This window comes from Bacillus rossius, chromosome 7 (assembly GCF_032445375.1).
Source record: "Bacillus rossius redtenbacheri isolate Brsri chromosome 7, Brsri_v3, whole genome shotgun sequence".
Lineage (NCBI taxonomy): Eukaryota > Metazoa > Arthropoda > Insecta > Phasmatodea > Bacillidae > Bacillus > Bacillus rossius.
Genome location: NC_086335.1, coordinates 1,776,999 through 1,799,975, shown reverse-complemented (window position 1 = coordinate 1,799,975; position 22,977 = coordinate 1,776,999). Strand labels below are relative to the sequence as shown.

Genomic DNA, 22,977 nt, shown 5'->3' with positions numbered 1-22,977 from the left:
TATAACTACATGCAAAAAAAATTCCCTCCACAGTCTCTGCATCTCTTGTACTCGGACACTGATTCGTTAATTTACCACGTTCAGTGTGATAACGTTTACGATTCCATTCGACCCGACTTAGCTTCACGTTTCGACACGTCAAATTATGCGCCAGGTAATGATCAACGCTTCCCCTTAGTCAACAAGGGTGTAACAGGGGTGATGAAAGATGAAGCCGCTGGCAAGATCATTACGGAATACGTGGGTCTTCGCCCGAAACTCTACGCATACAAGATGGAGGATGGTTCTTGTATGCGTAAAGCGAAAGGAGTTAAGGCCAACGTAATCCGATCACTTCTGTTCCCTCATTACCTGGATTGCTTGCTTAAAAATTCACGGATTCTAGGCAGTCAATACCATTTCCGTTCGCGAGGCCACGCCGTGTTTACGGAGCGAGTGAACAAGGTAGCACTGTCTTCAGGAGACGATAAGTGTTGGCTTTCTGAAGACGGTGTCAGCACATTACCTTGGGGACATAAAGATCTGTGTCCTTTAAAACTCGTGCCTCGCCCGATCCCTCCTAATAATTGTAAATATTTCCTTTTTTTTTTTTTTCCCTCTGATTACGTTCACCAGTGAGACGAACACTGCTGACGTAACCTCCGAGCAGTGGTTGCAGGAACACAACAGCGCTCACCACTCCTCCCCTGCTCGGAGGGTTTTCAAGCGTGTATATATGTATGTGTGTGTGTGGGGGTTGAAGACAAACAACAGCGCTTCTTCCGCCTCCCCCCACACACAAAAGAAAAAAACTTATCCCGAGAGGGGTGTGTTCACCTCCCCCCACCGCGCCGCGCCATGATCCTTTCCATTATGCGTGTGGAGAGAAAAACCATCGGTATGTTAAAGAAAATGTGTAGAGATGTTTTTGAAAAAAATATATATTCCCTTTAACCATGTTAGCTTGCATATTATTCAATCTATCATGATTTAACGTAAAAATAAAAGTTTGTTTCAAGTTGCCTCTCAAAGTATATTCAATCTATCCTGATTTAACGTAAATAAAAGTTTGTTTCAAGTTGCCTCTCAAAGTATATTCAATCTATCCTGATTTAACGTAAAAATAAAAGTTTGTTTCAAGTTGCCTCTCAAAGTATATTCAATCTATCCTGATTTAACGTAAAAATAAAAGTTTGTTTCAAGTTGCCTCTCAAAGTATATTCAATCTATCCTGATTTAACGTAAAAATAAAATATTCCCCTGTTTTTTTTTTAAATTTATATAAATCGTCCTCTTGATAGGATGCCTGAAATTTGTGTGACGTTCTACAGATCTCCCCAACCCCAAGACAAATGGAAAGGATACCATCAGCGTTGGCGGCCTCCTTCTTCGAGGAAGAGGTGGAGGAGGGTGTGGGGACCGGTATACCAGCAGACATTGCGGCGGCCTTCTTCGCAGAAGACCTGCTGGAAGGGCCGTCGTCTCCCCCTCCTCCTCCAACACCGCCGGCCAAGACTTCGCCGCTGCTGTTGGTGGCGGGCCCCTCTGGGACATGTCCCTGGGGTCGGCCGCTAACAGCCGACGAACAAAGAGGGGTCCGGCTACCTGCTACGAAGCAGAAGGTGCCGGCTCTGCCTAGCGGCGAAGTCGTGGCCAAGCTGATGGCAATGGACGCCCAGCGGGGTAGGGGAGGGGGTAAAAAATAATTTTTTTTTTAAACTAAGTAATATCATTGTGTTGACTACATTATTTCAATACCCATTATGTGTTACTTGTGGCTGGTAACTTAGTATGCAGAAAATTGGTAATACGTGTAAAGAACTATGCGGTCATGGTAGACTGCTGTTAATGTTTAAAACTCTGTTTTTGTTTGGAAAAATAAACGTACTATTTAATATAATTTATGTAGCAATGCGCTACTCGTAAAAAAAAAAAACTGCTGTGTGAAAAAATAATATATATACATACATACATTATAGTTGAACAGAAACATTTACGTAAACGAGACTATGGCAAAAATAATAATATTATTATTATTACAAGTTACTTTTACCTGGTATTAATCAAATGGCAGGTACAGGTAACTAACACACCAGATAGACGTAATATTTTTTTTTAAGTGTTGGGGAAAAAATATATATATTTTAACTTTGGAAGAATATACATTTAAACTCTCTTCGGCTGCGGCGGTCGCCACCCCTCTGGGAGCGGACAGCTGCCAGTGTATGAGTCATTATTTAATTAAAAAAATTACACTGGGGGAGAAGGGTTCGAAGCGGTCTTCGGTTGCAGCCGGCACCCCTCTGCGAGCGGCGTCCCCTATGCGGACACCTGGCTGTCTGAGTCATTATTTAATTTACACTTGGGGGGACGAACAAAAGGGCCGTTGGGAGTACGCGCCATCGTCGTCGTCTGCGCGGCTCCAACACCCCTTGGGAAAACATATATTTTAATTTTTTTTTTTTAAATATATAATGCCTATAAATGCACAATACCTTTTCTTTTAAATGACAAGTGACGTAATAAGCATACTTTTTTTTTAAAAATAAAATTTGGTGATATATATATATATTATAAATAATATTCTTTTTTTTAAGTAATTCATACTACTGTATATATGTTTCATTTCCACAATACACACACTACGAGAGAACATTATGTCTTTAACACAACAAATGTGTTTGAATTCGCTGAAATACGTAAAGTATAATTATTTTTTTTATCATAACACGCTATAAACATAAGTAATGCCTATAGCTTTTTTTTATTTATTATTATTATAGACAGACATGCTACACACCAAATTAAGCATACTATGACTATACTGGTCTAGTACTATAAGAAAACATGGCTACACTTCAGTGTGTGTGTGTTTTTTCAAAATTTGGCATCTACTACTACTACTACTATAGTCATAGAGTAGTGGCTGACGAAATAATACTTTCTTTTATATTCAAACTTGAGAGAAATGCAAAAAAACAAAAACAATGACTATAAATGGGGAAGAAAAAAAAAGATGGCGGCCTGGTATGCTGTGCTACAAGATGATGGCGGCCTGGTGTGCTATGCTACAAGACGGCGGCCTGGTATGCTGTACTACAAGATGGCGACTTTCAGCAATCGATTGTCATACATATATATATAATATTATTTAATTTTTTTTTCCAAAGTTGGCTGTTCTGGTTACTTCCTAGCAGTCGAAATTATTATTTTTTTTTCCAATGTTGAAATAAACATGGCGGCCGGCCCGTTTTTTTTAAATTTGCCGCTTAGCACTATAAAAAAAAATAAAACATGGCGGCCGACTAGCAGCCGACACTATACATTTTTTTTTTTTAAATTTCCCGCCGTTTAAATTGGCCGACTAGCACTATAAAAAAATAAACATGGCGGCCGCATAGCAGCCGATGCGCCTCGTTTAAATTTACCGCTTAACACTATAAAAAAAATAAACATGGCGGCCGCCTGTTTTTAAATTTGCAGTATAAAAAATATATATATATACCTTCTCTTTTAAAAAAATAAATATTTTATAAGCATATATATACAACATCTGAAATTATTTTCTCCAATATGGTCTCGTGGTCCTGTGGTTAGCATGACGGACTAACAATCCAGAAACGAAGGTTCGAATCCAACCGTCGCCACCCCTCACATTTTTATACTTGTAAAAATAATTCCGGGGCGCGACACTAGCGCTACCTAGACCCCTCATTTAGAAACATACACACACACCCCCTCACCCTCCACCTCCCCCTCCGCAACGAACACGCCCGAAGTTACCCGACGAGATATATCGATCCTACCGAAGTTGGCTCACGATCAATACATCCAACCACCCTCCACGTGACGTCACCAACCCAGACAAGCACCTGTCACACATGCACCTGTCACACATGCACCTGTCAAAAAACACCTGTCAAAAAACACCTGTCGAAAAAACACCTGTCGAAAAAACACCTGTCACACCTGCACCTGTTCACGACAGGTGCACGACAGGTGCACGTGCACCTGTCGTTTGTTGACACTGTCCCAGAACCGGCGTGCTCCCCCTACTTATGTCAGTTAATAAATGTAGGTATCCGGGACCGAGGTGTACTTCGCTTTTTAAGCAAGTATTAAATTCATATATTTCGTCTGATCCATCGTCAGATTGTGCAGAGCTATGACTCAATGCCTTAGACTTCTTATGGACAGCGAAACAATTATGTACAGGGGTTATATTCCCAATTTAGTTTGTAAGTTACGGGTTACCATACCCATTTACAGGGGTTACAGTCCCCATTAGTCACTGAGTGCTCAAGGACGCATTTCCCTTGTTTCGGCCTCAGTGCTTTTCGGCCTCCCTCACAGCGCCCATTTTGTGTTCCTACACGATATCCAAAATCTGAGATCAACGGAATGAATTTCATTTCATTAATATAACAACGGCATAAATAGTTGTAAGCTTACAGGTACTTTAAGGTTAAGCTTGAAATTTAATTTTTTATTTATTAAATGATTTTAAGGATTTATTTTAAATAATTCAAACAAAGTTCAAATGGACCCTATTCAGTTATCAACCTTGTGTTTGACTCATAAAGTGTTACAGTCAAAGGACATGGAATTAATTCGGCTTCTATTACAAGTAGTAGGGCAACAGACATATTTTTTATCTTTTCTTTTAGCTCATTAATAATAATAAAATCAAGCGTATCATAATACGTATTCCCCTGAAATTAAGCAGCTACGAGGTGACTAGTCTCATTTTAATATTTAAGGTAATCCCGAGAGTGGTGAAATACTTTTAACCCCCAACGAGAGGTCCACTGAATTAATTTGGGCTTGTTTAAGCATCCCGTTTCTAGGCTAGCACATTCAAGGTAATTTAAGATATTTTAATTTTTAATTTTTTTACTTACGTAAGTTCAGTCTTTAAAAAGCTAATCGACGCAAAGAGTTGTCATTTTTTTACTTAGTAATACCTCTCTGATGGGTTTTGTTTTTTGAATCTTTATGAATTTTGTTCCAAGATTTTATATATTTAATTTCTGATTACGTTCCTTTTTTTTAATAACCATAATTCGTAAAGTAAGCAAGAATAAAGTTTGTAGTGTTTTTTTTTTACTGATGTTGCGTTAATACTAGTGGTGCACCGATATGACTTTACCGATTAGATTAACGATTATGAGAGCAATAATCGGCAGATACCGATTCAGTTACCGATTATAATGAAGAAATTTTTTTAAGTGTAATAATGCACACAAAAATTTTTATTCCCATGTGAATTTAATAACAAGATTAGGTAAAATCGAGAATACAGTTATAATAACAGTATAAAAATATATAAAATACACTATGAAGTCAATGCAAAGTGTAAATTAAATTAACTTCTATTTATATTTGTTATTGTAAACAACTTGAACTACAGTCTAATAATTGCAATTTACAATGGGTAAGTTTTTGTTGTGGAAAACTAGCATTATTATTGACTATCAAATAAGGTTGCATCAAGAAATTACCGTTTAGCAATGTAAACATGGTGCTTTATTTTGTTCACTTGAGTTTATAGAAAAATGTTTCCACACTTCACTTTTTTTCTCCCTACTCGCCATCTCACTATAATTATATAAAAATGACTAAAAACCAATACTAGCACATGTGATTTTATTTATGTTGACTGAATATATAAAATTATAAATACTTTTTCACTTTTCATGTCATACAAATAACAAACGGATAATGTTACCAAAGACGCCCATAACGAGTTTGTAAAAAACAGTGATAAAAACTAGAAGGTATCGGGACCACGATTTTGAACCGCTACTACGACTCGAAAAGATTGATTGTCATAGAATCCACTGCAACTGTTTGTGGTATTTTGATTGCGTGCCATCTATTTTCCTTCTCTGGCTATACGTAATGTACAAGGCCACTAAACAAAAGACGAAACGTAAATAAACGTGTAGGAAAAATGAATTTTTTATTGTTTGAGGCAATGAGATTTATTAAACGTAACGAAATATCTGTAATTATGATATGACTGAGTTGGATGAATTTTGTAATATATACAAATATTACCATATTTCATCCTAAAATGTGTAACAAAATATTACAGGGTAAAAACCTACTTTACGCCGGGACGTAAATAATAGGCAAAGTAATCGTTAAGATAATCGCCGATTACGATTAATCGGTAAGTACCCATAATCGCCGATTACGATTCATCGGTATCCGCATCGGTGCACCACTAGTTAATACTTTTACATGTTTATTTCTTTATTTTCCTTGTATGTAAATGTGATGTACAGTGACGTACATAGAGTCTGAGCACTGAAGCTGTCACATCTAGCCATTTTTCTTTTTTCTTTTGCATTCTACCCCAAAGTTGTATTTCTTTTACATCGTTATCGATGATATGGTTTATTTAAGTAAGAGCTACGTGACTTCCAGACGGCAAACTGGTTTATTTTATGTGTTTTTCTAAAATAGCTAGGTCAAGCTAGCCAACGAGCGGCGCAAAAGTTAGGGTCCTCTGAGCCAACGAGCCATGACCAGGTCCTCTGAGTGAAAAATCTCATGACCATTTTCGAGTGTTCTTTGGGTTACATTCCCACCACTCATCTTTGGACGGCCTATGTTCAAACCCCCTCTCAGGCAGTGCGAAGCCTATCAGCAGTCATGGAAGATCTAACCGCTCCATTATAATTTATCCCTTTTTGATTTATAATTGTTGGTTTATTGCATTTTACATTTCTTTAAATAATTTAAATTTGAGTGCGAAGAGTCATTCATTTATCGTTTTGTTTGAAGAATACTTTTAAATAATAAATATTAATTAATAATAATAAACATCAGAGTGGTATGCGCTGAAATTTCTTAATTTATCGAATATTTAATATTTTTAAATCCATTCATTCCTACGGATCGTTGATCTTTTGGGGTTTTCATCACCAATAATTTAAAATTCCGCCAAGGGAATTCCACCCTTAGGTCCTGTGTCACTCTAGGAGAGAGGTTGTGTTTCGCCTTCGGGCAAGCAGCAAATTTGACCGTCTTCCCCATCGCCTGACTGTGCAGGGCTGAGTCCCAATGCCTTCGGCTTCTTATGGAAAGACTATTTTCAGGGGTACACAAATCCCCACCTTTCATAACTGGCACCCGACGGACCAAGTTCCGGTTCCGGCCCAGTGTTTTCGGCCCGCCTCACAGCGCCCATGTTTAGAGTTTTGTCACGTGACATCATTCCCAACATCTGAGATCAACTTTCCGAATTACATCATTCACCGTTAAGGGTGATTTAGACAATTATAATACACCTTCGATTTGATCAACATAATTTTTTGTAAGTAGTAGGATACAGGCGGACCTGGTACTAGTTTTACTGAGAAGTGTAAGTGTTGTTTTTTTTATTTTCCCTATATGCTCCGCATTCAAGCGGGGGAGTATGTGCCGGAAATTAGGCATTTCGTCACTTTTTTTTAATTTTTTTATTCTATAATTTTAAAATTTTTGGGATTTCTTATTTTTTTTAATTTATCTGCTTGTTAATGAGGGTGATTTACTTTTTGTTAGGCCGGTGTACGCTACGGATTTAAACTTTGTGCCAGTGGACCGAAGCCCCTTCCCAGGGGGCCAATCTGATATTTTGCTGTCTAATGTGGACATGGTCACCCGGTTGAAATTTCTCTCGCCTGCAGTCACGTCCCGAGTTTGTAATTTTAATTCCCTGCATGACCAAAACTGCTTTGAGCAGCTCCTGGGCTGCAAGCTGCTACCTTGTAGAGGCCTGCTGAGAATAGCATGTCTCGTCACAAAGCAGTCTCCAGTGGAGCTGCGTTCCCACCTTAGTGGCTATTTCTGCCCCCCCTTCCTCTCTCTCCACCTCACTTTAGTTCTGAGAAATCAAGCTAGGAGCAGTGACCGGACGGGACGATGACCTGATGCAAAACCTTCTCCCTGGTCCGACAAGACACATCCCCGACATCTAGCGGAGGAAAATGTAACCGCGGGCCTGGTCGCCAGCGTGCAGAGCTCACCCTCATGACACCTGGTGGCAAGTCAGCTCACCGCCTCAAGTAGTTCCCCCTTATGCCGCTAGAAAGCAGCGTCGCGGTGCCATAAGGCACTATGCTTTCTTCTCGCGGCCTGTAGAAGTCGATTGTTCGTTGCCTTCGTTTCGGTCCGGTAGAGAGCGCGCATGTCATGTTCTTGTCACGCCCGCCTCGGACTCCTTCGGAAATCTTCGGCTTAGAACCGAACCTTCCCCCTCCTTCCTAGGGCTTCAGCGCCCGTTTTAATTAGAAGTCTTGTCCGCCACCGCGGGCACTTAGTTCTCTGAGCTTGGCTACTGACCACGTGTTCTCGGCATCCTCTGCGCTAAGAGGCTTTTCGCGGGAACGGCGTTTTTCCGTTGCACAAAAGATGTAGTCAGTTACTTAAGGGATGTGATCCCATTTGTACAGTAGCCAGGCAGAGGTAGTTTTTAGAAAAGTCATGCGTAGTTAAATATTTTTTATTTATATTTAATTCCAAAAATTCTGGTTACCTTCGCGCATCCGCGGATTCTCGGTGCGCGTCATCCTGATGTCGGCGCGAGACATCTCACGAGCCCTGTTTCCACACCCTGTTTGGTGAGTAATCCTTTTTTTTCCCCCAAATTCCCGTTGTTGGCTTTCGTGCCAACTGTGTATGACTGTCTGGACGCAGGTCTAATTCGTTTTGAATTTGGTCTGTGTTTCAGACAGGGTCGAAGTTACGGAGGGACAAAATTGCCCCCGCATGATCTTCGGGACCTCCAGCTGATCCCCCCCCCCCCCCCCCCCCCCTTGTTAGAAGAGTTTGGCCGGCAGTCCGAGGACATCCTGGAAAGACCCGGGTGATATGAGATCTATATATTTTTTTTCACTTAAATAGAAGGAACTAAAACAAAGATACCAGCGAGCAGTGTTTTAAGGACGTCATCCTCAAGAATCTGGAAAATCGAGGAATCTCATATATATATATGTAATCGTTGGGAGCTATATTTGAAATTTTGTTAATGTATTCATTTGATTGTTTGGTTGTAATATGAATTGTTTTAAATAATGCCGGGGTGCCCCTTTTAATTTTGTTAATTACTGAGATTTTTATTGTCAGGTATAAATAATGCCAACACGAAATTCCTTAATAATAAACTAGGAAAACCTATAGACTATGCTACCGATTTTGTGTATTTATTTATCAAATACCTTCTTCATTGTAACGATCCACGAACTCCCAAGTTCCTAGTGTGCAGGGAGTATAAATTTTGTCTTGTTCACCGTCTCGTGCCCCCTCTGGTGATTAAGGTAATATTTTCTTAATATTTTGCCCTGCAGTTTCCAAGGACTTTTTTGATTAATTTAAAATAATAATAAATTTGGGCACGAGGGGTGTATCAGTACCAAGCCACAAACAATTTAACCTACAGGAGTATTCTATTTAGATTTTTTTCTGTTAGTAAATTACCTGATGTGTAAGGACACCAAATAATTTTCAAAACAAGAACTTAACATGTTTCAGTTACATAATTTATTTTAAATCTTAAAGGACATTTCGTCAGAAACTGAAACATCGAAAAGTTTATCAGTGGCAAAGTTTTTTGTTATTAATGTTAGATGGGGGTCAAAAGCAGGAAAGATATTCACGAAGTTTAGAATTTATTTTTAAAAGAAACATCCATATCCATATCTGTGAAGACAAGGCTTATCAGCGTAAGAGTTAGCTGTAACAGATGAAGACAAGTAAAGTGATATATTTTTCATATATTGGAATATTCCATTGAGCATTACTTGGTTGTTGGACTATAAATAGCCAAGTAGTGATATTGATATTTTAGTTTCACAACAAACACTGCATCTTAACCTAATAAAATCATGTATGCAATCTAAAACACACCATTTAAATCACTTCAACTCAAAACAAATCACATTGGTATAAAACACGTTCTTAAACACTATAAACAATATGAACTATACACAATATTTTAAGCACAAAACACATAATACAATTTATTTCAAAACTATCACACGAAACAATAGCCAAAAAATCACATAAATGATTAAAACATGGATATTTTTTGAAATTTGAGACTTGAAACAAGCAATCATTTAAGTAGATATTATAATTGTTTTCTCACATGTAACGGCAGCGGAAAAGTAGACTTCAACAGAAAACACTGGTATTCTTTATTCATGGACAATGAAAGAGTTGAAATGGTGTATAAATCAATAGTCACAACTGATCTACTACCATATGACACACTAGAAGCATACACGGTCTGTTTATCTATAATGAAACGGATGCGACTAAAAAACAAAATAAACATATGTAAATAAAGGTTTCAGATATCAAAGAAATTCTGCAGTAAATATGTTCCTAAAATTGCTAAACCAAAACAGTTTATGTGGCTGCCATTAACAACCAAATGCAGGGTGTCTACCAGATCTAGTAAATGAAATTCCCTGATTTTTCCAGGTTTTCCAGGTCTAAAACTGAACTTTTCCAGGTTTTCTGTAGCACAATTATGACATTCCACAAAACTGAAAAAACTGCATAACAGTATATTGACAGGTTTCAAAGTATTTCAACTCACTTAAATTAGTAAAAAAAAATACCTTCTTCCAGGCGTGGCCAAAGTAACTCAATTGATGGCAAATAAAACATGCTGCTACAAATATTTCACACACTTACTTTTGCAAAAACATAAGTAAAAGGAAGTTCCCATAAATTTCGCAGTGACTCAACTTTTGTGTATATTGCACTTGCTTCAGAACGAGCCAAATCCAACACTCGAGCCTTCTTCAACTGCAATGCCTTGATCTCCTCTTCAACTCTTCTTTTTCTGCCTTCTTCTTGTCTGTAGCTTCCTTTTCTTTTTGTTTTGTTTGCAGGGCTTCCTTATGCCTCCAACTAAAATTTCTTACATACTGTAACATGGACTTGGTGATATCAACATGCTCTACACCTCCAGAACGTTGAACAAAGTCGTACATCTGTCTTTGTGCGATCAGTATTTCTTCCTGCAAGTTTTCAGTCAGCAGATTAGAATTCACTGAAAATCTTCTTTCCAATGATGCATTTCCATGGGAAAGTACCAACATCATCCTCACAAACTTTAGAAGGCCTGTTTTGGCAGCTACTGTATGTGCCTTAAGAATGAGCATCAACAAGTGATCAAGGCGCCAGTCTTCTCGAGAAAAAGACGAGAACAGTGCTTCAGAATCTTGCGAGGAACATACCAACTGATATGATCACTCAATGTTATCAGCTTCTTGTCCTTATAGCCACTTGTTTTGAAGACAACATTCTAAACTGTAATTCACACTCTGTTTCCTCACACCCAAATTTAAAGCCACAGACAGACATAAGAAGGAAATTCCCTTGGTAAGTTTGTACTTCAGGGGACTTTTGTCTTGAAGTTTTTTTACCATAACCTTTAGACAAGTCCTAACATCATTTTTCAGTAACAGGACAGACTTTACTGGTACTTTCTCTATCTTGATGGCATGGCATAGTGCATAACCCAACTTGATATTGTTAGCCGTCAATAGATTTTCCTGGTTATCTACATCCAATCGAGATACATTGTGTTTCTCCCTAAAGCTCTTCAGTACTTCCGGTTTCAAAAACTTTCCTGCCAAAGCTAATAAAATGTCTACCAGTGAATCATAGAGAAAAGGTGCCATGGGTGCTTCACTTTAGAACATTGTGAGAAACAATTCCAGCTCTGATGCCAAAGAGTAGAAGAATGTCAATTTTACTTCTAGAAGATTATCTTCAAGAGCACTTTTCACTACACTGAAAGACACAGATGAAATAGAAACTTCACTAACAAATTTCTTTAGGTGGGGTAACGATTTCATGGCATGCTCAGCAACTGCAGTATTCCATCTGATTGCACAAAATTTCTTGAAAAAAAGCTCTGATCCAGTTATAATGTAATCTGCCCTCCTTGCAGGTACAGTAAACTCCCGGTATATCGCGCCCCGATTGATCGCGGAATCGGGTATATCGCGGGTCAAACCATGTCCCCCAGTCAGAAATGAATAATAATAATGGAATAAATGGTTGACAGCCGATTAGGATAATTTTGCGGTGTAACTAACAAACTAAGCATCGGGCAGAAAAAAGCCTAGGCGTAGAAAATGTCCGCAGTAAAATTCTAAACAAGATATCTCCGTACATTATTCCTCTATCGTGTAGGGTTTTCAAATTATGGTCCAATCCAGCCCAGTGATATTTTCTGAAACACTAGTTCTTAACGTCGCTTTATCTCACAAATGAAGCATCGGACAGGGGACCTGATAAAGCCCACCTTCCAGCGACATTATCCAGCGTGACTCGGCTGGGGATTGATGTTGGATAGGCTTGGTTGTCGGCAAGCGCTGGGTAGGGAGAGGCGAGCCGAGAACATGGAGAGAGGTAGAGATTAGAGCGGGCAGAAACACGAGGGGGAGTGGGGGAGGGAATGTGTTCACGCAGCACAAAGGCAGAGCATGAGTCACTTGACTGAGCAGCGTCGCTGCGTACAAGGCAAAATCAGGTAGTCCGGTGTTTAAAATTCCACTCCAGAATCTTAATTGGTACTTTACTGGACATCTGTATATAAATGTTTTGTTACAACTTAAACCTACAGACGTAATATTATTGGGTAATTCATTGTATTATACAAGTTCATCTTTTTACTTTGGTATAATGTTTTAACATTAAATAGTAAAGTAAATCGGCTAGCGTATTTTTAATCTTTGCCCAGGAATTCCCAGTGGTCCAATATTTACGTGAACCATACTGTACCACTTTTGCCGTTAAGTAGTAAACAAGTCCCGGAAATGTTTATGTGTAGCGGTCTCCCGACCTTTAAACAGAGGCTGGGGAATATAACACTTGCCGATCCGAGCCACACACACTCAGCAACTCGACACAGCGTTTGGTGAAATAAGTAAAGACAAAGTTTAACACGGTTTTTAATACGGCGTCACTGATTGCGCTAAAATTAAATTGGCGCAATTTTTGTTTCCCACATGTGACCATTTATAATTTACTGTAAGCATGGATAATAAAGTTTAACCACTTGACACGATAAACGATTCTTTATTTTTTATTGTAAGAATGCTAGAATCGTTTTTTTCCTGTATCTGCGGCCTGCTTCTACAAAAGACAAGCTATCTGTAAGTAAATCTAGAATTTTTATTTTGTCAATCAAACTTGGTACTTTGCGATTCATATTCGGTTTGAAGTATCACTACGGCCTTTCTTTTTAGAAGACTTTGACCACAGAATCGTGTGTAACCGCACACACTGCACTTACTTTGTTACAGACACTGACGAAGCAGATACTGTGGCTAACAACACGAGACTGGCAGCAGCAGCTTGTGTGCCGCACGTGTGTATGGCGGCGTGTGGCGCGCTCGAAGGCCGTGCGACAAACTGTGCGCGGCACGCGGAAAAATAAAAACAATTCAACATTTAATATTTATCTTTAAAATTTATTATTTTTATTTTTTCACCCGTGTTTAGTGGAAACTGCGGATGCAAAGTCCGCACAAAGGCGGGCCGTCTATACTGTGCGTGCTTGCCGACCTATTAGAACACAGGCGGTGTTTTATGCCTTTTGACCTTGGTCACATCGAAACATCGCGGTTATGCAACAACGCGGGTAAAAGTTATGTCCCACGACAACCGCGTTAAATAGGGAGTGTACTGTACATGCATAAACAAATAGTAACTGTGCCTGAAAAAAATAACAACGTCCAATTGTATAGCAGAAATTCCAGTTTTGAAAGCACCATGGACTGTATGAAGCCCACAGCTACCAATTTCGAGCAACGATGGCGAATCTTCACCAAAAGTGTCTGTGATATGTATTATCAAAGCTAACAAAAATGCCCAGTTTATGTTGAGGGCATCCATAGATACTTAAAATTAAATGCATCTATTGGTATAATCCGAACGTGGGAAGCACATGCTGCAGCACGTCACGTCAGCAGGATAACAGACCAGTTTGTATCACGTGATTTAACGCCACTTCCGAATCCGATGGTAAATAAAAGAAAATGGACATGGGAACTGTTCGTTATTTTCCATCCAAAAATAAAAAAATGGGACAAGATACACTTGATGCTACGTCAATGCAAGCAGATCAATAAACAAAAAACGTATTGCCAACTACAACCTACCAAACAAAAATTCCCTGATTTTTCCCTGATTATTCCCTGATTACAAATTTCCCTGATTTTTCCAGGTTTTCCAGGGTCAGTAGACACCCTGCAAATGGGTGAACAAATAGGGTTTCAAATATAATTGTTAGTTCATTGTCGCTAATATGCAAATGAAGCTATTTTAAAAACATTTAACATTTGACGTGAACTAGGTAGTACGCACCTCTGGTGGCCGTGCAGCGCCTTGACGGGCGACGAGGCGAAGCGCAGGTCCCACAGCTGTATCACGGGCAGCTGGTCCTCCTCCGAGGCCAGGCACAGCTGGGTGGCCACGTCGGGGTGCCAGGCCAGCGCCTTCCACCGCACCTGCGCCCAGCATTTACCTTCATGCCACTGCTGCTGTTTTATGTTATATCACACAGCGCACAGGAAGTATGCATGTAGATGAAGCATCAGAGAGCCTAGGAAGAGTGTTAAATGCAGCCAGATACTTGGCTGTGGAAGTCCCGCGAGGAGTGGGTTCTGAGCTCCGGGACACCCTGGGGGTGGACGGCACAAGCCTGCTCTCAGCCTTCGAGCAGGTAGCTATTCCCCTGCTGCCCCTTCGAGGCACTCTCGCAACTCAGCGCCCGAGTCTTACACAGTGCTCCTAGGACAATCAGTTTCAGTCTGAAGTCATTCTGAAGTGGGGATGATTTTCTGACTTCTTGAACAGCCTTAATGATATTGATACAACTACAATTACAGACATCGCTAATAATAGGCATCGATGATCAGTGAATGGAATGTGTCCCGCTACAAAGCTAGCAGTAACCACAATGTTGCAACAGCACGGCGGAGCAGCTGGCCTCCCCAGGCTCGCCTTCACATTGACCGTCTCTGCAGGGAGCACACTGGTATGTTGGCCTAGCTCTTGGGCAATTACAAAAATTCAAATTTAGCTTCGTGAAGATGCTGGGCGCCAAATTGCTTGATAGTCCAATGCTTGCCGAAACTCAATAAGTTGTTTCGATTGGACATAATTGTGTTAAGGCCATAAGGTTTCATCTCGTAACTTTTGGCACAATTGGAATTTACACTTTTTTTTTTCATGCGGCAGGTGTATTGGTGTGGCCTTCGCAGAAATATGCTGTGGATGTTAGTTTGGCCACATCAGCATGCCACCTAAATCATCATCATCACGTCGGGTATAACAAAACAAATTTAAGATGACAGCAAGCTGACAAAATAAAGGACAACATTTTTCTTGAGGTGAAAAAAAAAAAAAACTACGAATGCTATAAAAAATATTCTATATTAATTTATTGCATTTTATGGCCATCACTGAAATAAAGTACTAAGTGATTTTAGTCATACAGCAGTTACATATAGTGCTTCTGTTGGACAACTGAAGGATCATGGAGCTCATATTTTGGGTCATATCACGAGTTAGAATTGAAACCTCACACAAACACAAATAATTACATGAAGTTGATAAAAATGTAATGCAGAATTTTAAAAAAAACTGTGCAATGATTCATTTACAAATGAATCATGAGTAATAATAATAACTTGAGATTGGAAACATTGGTAAGTTTCTAAGTGGTGATGAGCTCGGCCGGCCACTCACCCGCGAGGAACTGTCGGCCAGCTTGATGATGGGCTCGTTCTTGCGGAGGTCCCAGACCACGCAGCGCTGCGCGAACGCAGACGCGAGGATGTGCTGCACTGTAACACGCGCGGCCCAGCTCTCAGGAGGCGACTGGCGCACGTCTCGGTGCTCCTCTAGCGGCGATCACCGTCTCTCAATGTCATAGTAGCCTCTTGCATCATGTGGTCGCACATTCTAATATTTTACTAATGATGGGGTCATTGAATCTGAGATTACATACACAAATCCAACAAATTCCCTGGATTCGAGAATTTGCAAGATTTAATGTAGGATTTGCATTACGATTAATTCAAAAATATTATAAATAACTATTTTAATCATGTGGCAAATAGATGATGTTTATACAAGAAAGCATACAATTTGCATAACCACGACATACTTTTTATCTTAGAAATCATCTGAAAGGGTACAAGCAACTTAGAAATCATCTGAAAGGGTACAAGCAAAACTATTATTTCCCACTCAAAACTCCCAGTAAAAAAATTCAGCCGCCTGCAACTCGAATAGGGAAACAATTTCTTTACAGATCATATCCGAAGTTTAGGTGCAAACATCTTACAATCTAACAATAAAATTTAATGTTTCAAAATAAAAATTTCTTGAACTATCAACACAATTTTTAAGTATTTTAAATGTAGTCTACCTAACTATTCCAAACTTAATTCTTTTTTTTCATTCTTGTGGTTAATAATCATATTGTTTCAAGTTAGTTACATTATAAAATTTGCAAAGAAATTATTTACTAATTGTTAAATGTTTCATGTTGTTTGTATCGCTTTGTTTTGTTGTTTTGTATTTTGTATTGTTTTGTTCTGTCTGTATGTATCTGTGTTGTTTGTATCATGCCTACCACCCAAGGCCATAAGCTGTAGGTAGGCATGCAACAAATATTAAATAAATAAATAAATAAATAAATAAATAAATAAATAAATAACCCAACTGACTATTCTCACGATATCATATTTGTAATATGTAAACTTAACTACTCGTTAAAATTGTAAACTACACACACAATTGTATCACAATTCACTCTTAGAGAATAATTTTAAAAAAACATGTCAGTAAGTAATGAAAGCAATTTTTTTTTTGGAAAGTGACTTTCCTTCAGAATAACATTAAGTGGTAAGGTGTTTATGCTCTCAGTGGATACTCAACCCTAAGTATGGGATCAAAGTATGGTGGATATGTGATGCTGAAAATTCTTATTCACTCACTGGACAGATTTACAGTGGAAAATTAAGTGCCGGTCGTGAGAAAAACGTTGGTAACACTGTACAAAGGATCCGGTAGAAACCTTCATTACAATGGATAATTATTTCACTTCTCTACCATTGGCAAAATTTTTACAATCCTTGGATTTAACAATTGTTGACACTCTGAAGAAAAATAAGGCGTACACTCCACCAGCAATGGCTGCATTGAAAACAGGAGAAGAATTATTCACTGTGTTTGGCTTGAACTCTGAACACCCAGGGATAGTCTCACCTTGCCTGTTCCACGAGAGAGACAGCACGTCGTCCGCAGGGTGGGACTTGGCCCCCGGCAGCATGGGCGTGTCCGTGTTGTTCAGGTCCCATATGAAGATCTCCGACTCGGAAGCCCCCGTCGCCAGGAGGTTCACCTACACACACACACACACACACGCCCCTGCAGGTCTCCAGCTGAAGCTCGACTGCAGGTGTGTCAAAGCTGAGCTGAGGAGAGAAGTCGGACCTGGTAAGGGTTGAAGTCGAGGGAGCGGACCGGCCCCACGTGCTTGTCCTTACTGGCGACGATGCTCTCCTCGCCGGCCAGCAGCTTGGCAGCACTGTACATCTGCACCCGCCCACCGTCGCAGCCACCCACTATCACCCCGCCGGCGGCCTCCCCCCACACCACCTTGTGGTACCTGTGCTCGCTGGGCACGGAGGCCCTGACCTCCATGTCGAGGCCGGGCCGGGCCAGGCCGAGCGTGCACAGCTCCAGCTGCGCGGCCGTGCTGAAGGACGCGTCCAGCTGCTGGGCGGCCGTGCCTGCCGCGAGCATGACCGGGTGCTGGGCGGCCGGGGACCACGCCAGGTTCGCCGTGCGCTCCGCCTCCTTCACCTTCATGCTGCCTGCACGTCCCTGCACGCACACACAACTACTGCACTTCTCCATGCAATTACCACACAACACTGTGGTTTGTGTATCACATGCAAGCAAATTAAATAGATATTTAGGTACTATTTCTTTGTTGAAAAGCTAAAACCTTTTTAAGATAATTTAAGTCATTTAAGTGGACAGTCTCCCATATTTTCATTTCAAGTACAGCTATTAATTGAGTGAGCTATTAAAAGAAACACATGTAAACAAAAAGCTGCTGGAAAAAAAACCTTTCGAGACGTCCGGTATCAGTATGGTTACTGGTTATTCGGGACTTTTACATTACCTTTGTTATCGGGAGCACTGTTTCAAAATTTTTTCATGACTTACGACTGGTGCTCACTCAACTGTGCAGTTATCTAATTATTTTTTATTATATTTAGGCTCATATCAATCAATCATAATTACGTGTGTGATTGGCAAAGAAATCCCAGTGCTTAAAGAACACGCTCTAATTGGTTCTTGTGCCACCTGGTCGTCCTGTTTCCAGCTGGGAATGAACGCAGCCATGTTGCCTCTTCACTCTGTTCTCAGCAACAGACAGCACTGCAGTTTTCTGCTGTTGAGAGTCCAGTTCGGAATTCAAAATAACAAAGAATAGCAGGTGCTGGCCCAGTTCAGGTTGACGTCGACCGGGGCTACGCCCGATGTGCCTCACGCCATCGACACCCCTCTCCTCCCATCACCACCCAATATTTCTAACCTCCTGCCCCGTGTGCAGGTGTGTGTGTGTGTGTACGTGTGAGGCTGCCAACAAGAGGCGAGATTAGAGTCTGTGCCACAACCCCTTTTATTTTATCATTCAATTTTAATGTTTACGTAATTGATACTTGTCTTTGCTTTAATTAATATTCCCTAGGATTATGTTTGCAGTGCTAGTTGGTAAGGACGGCGCAGCGCCCCACGCGGCAGGCAATGGAACTACCCGCAACCAGTTTGAACCATAATATTAATTAAAATAATTAATACTCAACATAAATAATTAAGGAAACCTTGTTATAATTTTATTATAGAATTTTAGTGTATTCATTTTAGTTAAATAAGTGGTAGCTAATAAATAACAGGAGAGGCTAACGGTAAATCCAGCGCTTTCCGGCCGCCATGCTGCCCTGGCCTCTTCAGTCGCTTCCGTTCGTCACCCGGGGGAGGATGCTTGGTGAGCACCGCGCAACTTCATATTTTTTTAATCAACTGATCTCTTAACATCCGCCAGACTTTTTATAATTCTTAAAACCTTTTTGTATCTGCGAGGCCTACTCCGGGTGGCCGACTCGTTTTAATAAATATTTAAGTTCAATTCGAACATTTAATCACGAACTGCATCCTAACCTCACGAGGCCAGGCCACGAGGTGACCTGGTCAGCCTGTAAGCTGATTCTCTCCCGCCCTTGGTGTTATAACAGTTTCATTGAGTGTATGTAGGTGAAGCGCGATTGGAGACGTGTAATGTTGCTGAAATAAAAGGAGTACGTCTAACTTGTGATTTTTAGTCGAGTGACCACATGTTCCTGCTCCTGAACCTCGAGGCGTGTGGGACGCCTTAAGAGCCCACTGGAGCGATATCGCATGCTAAGGGAACCGGGCCTAGTTCTACACGGGTCACGTCACGCCCTGAAGCGAGTCTCCGCCGGGTCCACCTGCCCACATCACGTGGTGGCGCCCACTCCGACATTTAATTTGTTCGTTCCCTTACATCCCTAGTATGGATAGTGGCGCCCAACATGGGGCTAGGCAACGATCCGTGAAAACAGAATGTGTGAGTTGTGCGGTTGTGCTACGGAACGCGCGGAATAACAACCATTGTGTGCGCGGACTGCCTAACGGTATTCCGGCTGGCCAAACACGTAAACAATACGTGTGCACACGGAATTACGGACCACGTGATCGACGAGGTTCATCACAGAGGTGAGTGGGACTGTTAAAGAGTGCCTGGATATGTACGAGGACGAGTGTGTTGGGTGCTATTATCCGCGACCTGAGTGGGACTCGGGCCGCAGGATAGCCAAGGGGTACGAATGTGGTTGGTGCTGTGAATATCGCATGCACGGTGTGACATTCTGCGATGCAAGAGGAATGTGTCCTGGAGGAGATGGTAACGTGTATCGCTGCCAAGAATGTGCCGGCCTATGGCATCGGGGCTGCATCGGCGACCAAGAACGAGCCATCTTGCGACGGTACTTTACGTTCACGTGCCCGTCATGTGCCACCTACAGAGACGCCCGAAAGCAGCACGCTACCTCGACGCCGACCACTCACTCCATGAGCTATCCTCAGACGCTCCCCGACTCGAGAACGCATGTCTTCACAACACCCGTAATTCCATGTCCGGAACTTCCTGTTTCCAAACCGCCACCTGCACAAATCTCTCCGCCACTCATCGATGTAAGTGTTCCCAACCAGATCACCGAACAAGACCCTTCGCCACACGGCTCCCTGCCATTTGTCGGCAACACTCCACTGGTCCCGACGCCGCTGGTCAAGCCGATCCCGTCCCCGCTCGTCGACTTGACTCGACCGGACTTGACCACACACTCCCACGGCTCCCTGCGATTCGTCGACAAGACGCCACTCGTCCCGACACCTGCGCCACCGACGCCGACCAAGAGACGCACGTCACTGACCGGCTCGCTGCAGTCAGCACCGCTCCCAGCGACTCGTCGCTTGTCCACGACGTCCCCCGACGCCGGAACTACCTCGCCCCCGCCTGCCGCCGCCGCTGCCGCCGCTCGCCGCCCCCCGACTCGTCACAGACACTCGATCCGCTGCTTGCACGGCCTGACTCGTCACCGACGCTTTGTAACTCGTCGCCAACTTCATGCATTACGACCCTGCCGCCTCCTGGTTTCGACATCATCCTGCCGCTGAATCGCCCTGCCACGCCCGGCGTCCCGACACCGATGCGATGCCTGATTGACGCACCACCACCCGGATTTGACGCCATCATGTCGCCAGACTGTCCACATCACCGCCAACCGCACCCGTAGTCGAGAAAGTGCCATGCAACGAGACGCCCGGCACCCCGACGCTAATGCGACGCCTCAGTGACGCACCGCCGCCCGGATTTGGTCCACTGTGTCCGCCTGGCTTTGAGACACAGCCGGTCTGGCCTGCAAGCTTCCATCCGACGCCGACTGCGCCACTATCAGTCCATCGCGCCGAGACGCCCAACACACCGAGCGAGACGCCCTCCAAAACAGACCAAGACGCCTTGGGCCTGCCCGAGGCGCACGTTGCGAGGAGACGCCGGCCTACGACTCCAATCGTACAACGGAAACGCCGCCGCCTTGTCTGGCTGCCCGAAACGTTTTGTGCGTGTCGCAAGACACTTGGATCGCGACGCCCAGCAAAGAAGCCACTGCAGTCGCCGTCTCAGCTAGTGTCACTGTGCCCGCCTGACGCGGTGCAGGTTGACGCCACGACGCCCCGCCAGCACACTCCACAAGCCACGAGCGTGACCAAGACCCGGGCCGCACAGCCGTCCGCCCACCCAACACCGGCCGCTAAGCACCGGCCTGTCGGCGAGGCCGAGCCGGGCCGTGCCGAGCACCGCCCGCGCCTGCTGCCCGCCCGCACCTTGGCCGCCGCCGATCCAGAGCCGCTACCGCCGCCCGCCGCAAGGGACAGCTGGTGGGTTGCCACCTCCAGGTTAGTGTACCAGTGCCTTGTGTCTGTGTTCCTCGACCACAAACATAAACATTGCCACGTGGGAGTGCACGACACAAGCAATGGAGGCCCCCACCCCCGCGCCACGCTAATTATTCATATGACCGCGGCTCGCCGCGGCGCCGTCCCGATGCTGCAACACGCCGGACGCCGTAAGATCGTCACATCAGGCTCCTTCGGGGGGGGGGGTAGGCAAGGTATTTGATTTTTGTTCAGTTTTAGACTCTAACCTGCATTTTCATTATGTTTCAGGGGCGGAAGGCATTAGGAAGAAACCCATTTCCCAGTCAGGTTGGCTACAAGAGGCCTCATTCATCGCAAAATCATTGAACTTTAAGCAACATTTACCTGTCAAGTGATTTTTAGGATTGGGGGGGGGGGGGGGGGGGGGGGAAGAAACTATTCACTGAGTAATTTAATAAAATTTGTAAAATGCAATTGTTTTTCTTTGGGATAATCATCAAAGAGCAAGATTTTAAAGCCCAACTAAGTATTTCCAGTTTAATATTGAGGCTGGCAATGCCAAAAGCCATCGGGGACACATATGCATCTCTGTAATCACTGAATCAGCTCTGCAGCAATCACCTGCCGCATAACCAAACCTCTGATACACAAACTTAAACCTTCGCTCATTTTGTATTCACTTCTTATATATAAAACCACATATTTCTTATTGCAACTGTAGCCATAGCTTTTCTATATTTTTACAGGGATTTCTTTGAGAGAATGATATTGGGGCTGTAACATCGCCACTTCCTGGAACGGCTAGCATGCAAGACAACGGTAAGGCTAACATCACACAGTTGTGCAGAGGCTAGCGGCAGCAGGACCTTCAAGACTGTCACAGACGTACGCGTCCTGACTCAAGTTCATTAGTTGGAGTGATTCCGGAGGGTGGTTTGGCCCCACCAGCCTCGCCATGAAGCCCTCGTCACACTGACCACTGCACTGCTGCCACTCCGCCGTACAGCAGGTGGCATGTTCTTGTGTAACTACTAGGGCTAGCCAATATTTAGCAATGCAATACACACAAAACATTTAGAATGATTATTTGCAATTTTGATAAGAAATTCTCTCAATGTCAATGGAAAAAAAAAATTCTGATTTAATTCAATGTTTGAGTGCCTAACAAATGTTCATGAAATAACAGTACGCCTTCCTGTTTAGAAAAAAAATTATTTACTTTACAAATGAAAAATCAGAATATTTCAACTATAGATTTTAACTTTCCGTTGTTATAATTAATATCCATTCAGTCGTAAAGGATGACCCTGTTGTAAGAATACCATGAATGTAAGATGACAACTTATGTCAACCTCGATTAAAAAACTACTTCAGATGTAAGCCAGACCTGGAATAAGGATGATCTCAATTTACCTCACCATTCTTAATAAGATGAGT

The 22,977-nt window shown here is 42.4% G+C and overlaps 2 protein-coding genes across 15 annotated transcripts in view; one reads left to right on the top strand and one right to left on the bottom strand.

Moving 5' to 3' along the window:
• The window catches only part of LOC134533636 (protein transport protein Sec31A), a 306,350-nt gene that overhangs the window by 278,563 nt on the left and 4,810 nt on the right, over positions 1–22,977 (bottom strand). For 4 of the 14 annotated variants that reach the window (XM_063371148.1, XM_063371149.1, XM_063371147.1 and 1 more), the window contains exons 1-5: positions 18,322–20,582; positions 17,503–17,895; positions 17,275–17,410; positions 15,748–15,845; positions 14,362–14,504 (exon numbers count right to left, since the gene is read on the bottom strand). In XM_063371148.1, coding sequence (XP_063227218.1) covers positions 14,362–14,504; positions 15,748–15,845; positions 17,275–17,410; positions 17,503–17,895; positions 18,322–18,423 — 872 coding nt within the window. In that variant the 5' untranslated portion in view covers positions 18,424–20,582. Of the gene's footprint in view, positions 1–14,361; positions 14,505–15,747; positions 15,846–17,274; positions 17,411–17,502; positions 17,896–18,321; positions 20,587–22,977 lie in introns of those variants that run through there. The other 10 variants (XM_063371135.1, XM_063371138.1, XM_063371139.1 and 7 more) reach the window with 5 other exon arrangements.
• Positions 19,987–22,516, top strand: LOC134534390 (uncharacterized). Its single transcript, XM_063372854.1, has 3 exons — positions 19,987–20,709; positions 21,320–21,558; positions 22,489–22,516. The coding sequence occupies exons 1-3, from the start codon at positions 19,987–19,989 to the stop codon at positions 22,514–22,516; spliced, it is 990 nt and encodes a 329-aa protein (XP_063228924.1).

Coding starts and splice junctions, on each gene's coding strand:
- LOC134534390 (XM_063372854.1), top strand. CDS start 19,987: ATGTGTCCTGGAGGAGATGGTAACGTGTATCGCTGCCAAGAATGTGCC. Junction 20,710..21,319: donor TGACTCGTCACCGACGCTTT/GTAACTCGTCGC, acceptor GACGCGGTGCAG/GTTGACGCCACGACGCCCCG. Junction 21,559..22,488: donor TGGTGGGTTGCCACCTCCAG/GTTAGTGTACCA, acceptor TGGCCCCACCAG/CCTCGCCATGAAGCCCTCGT.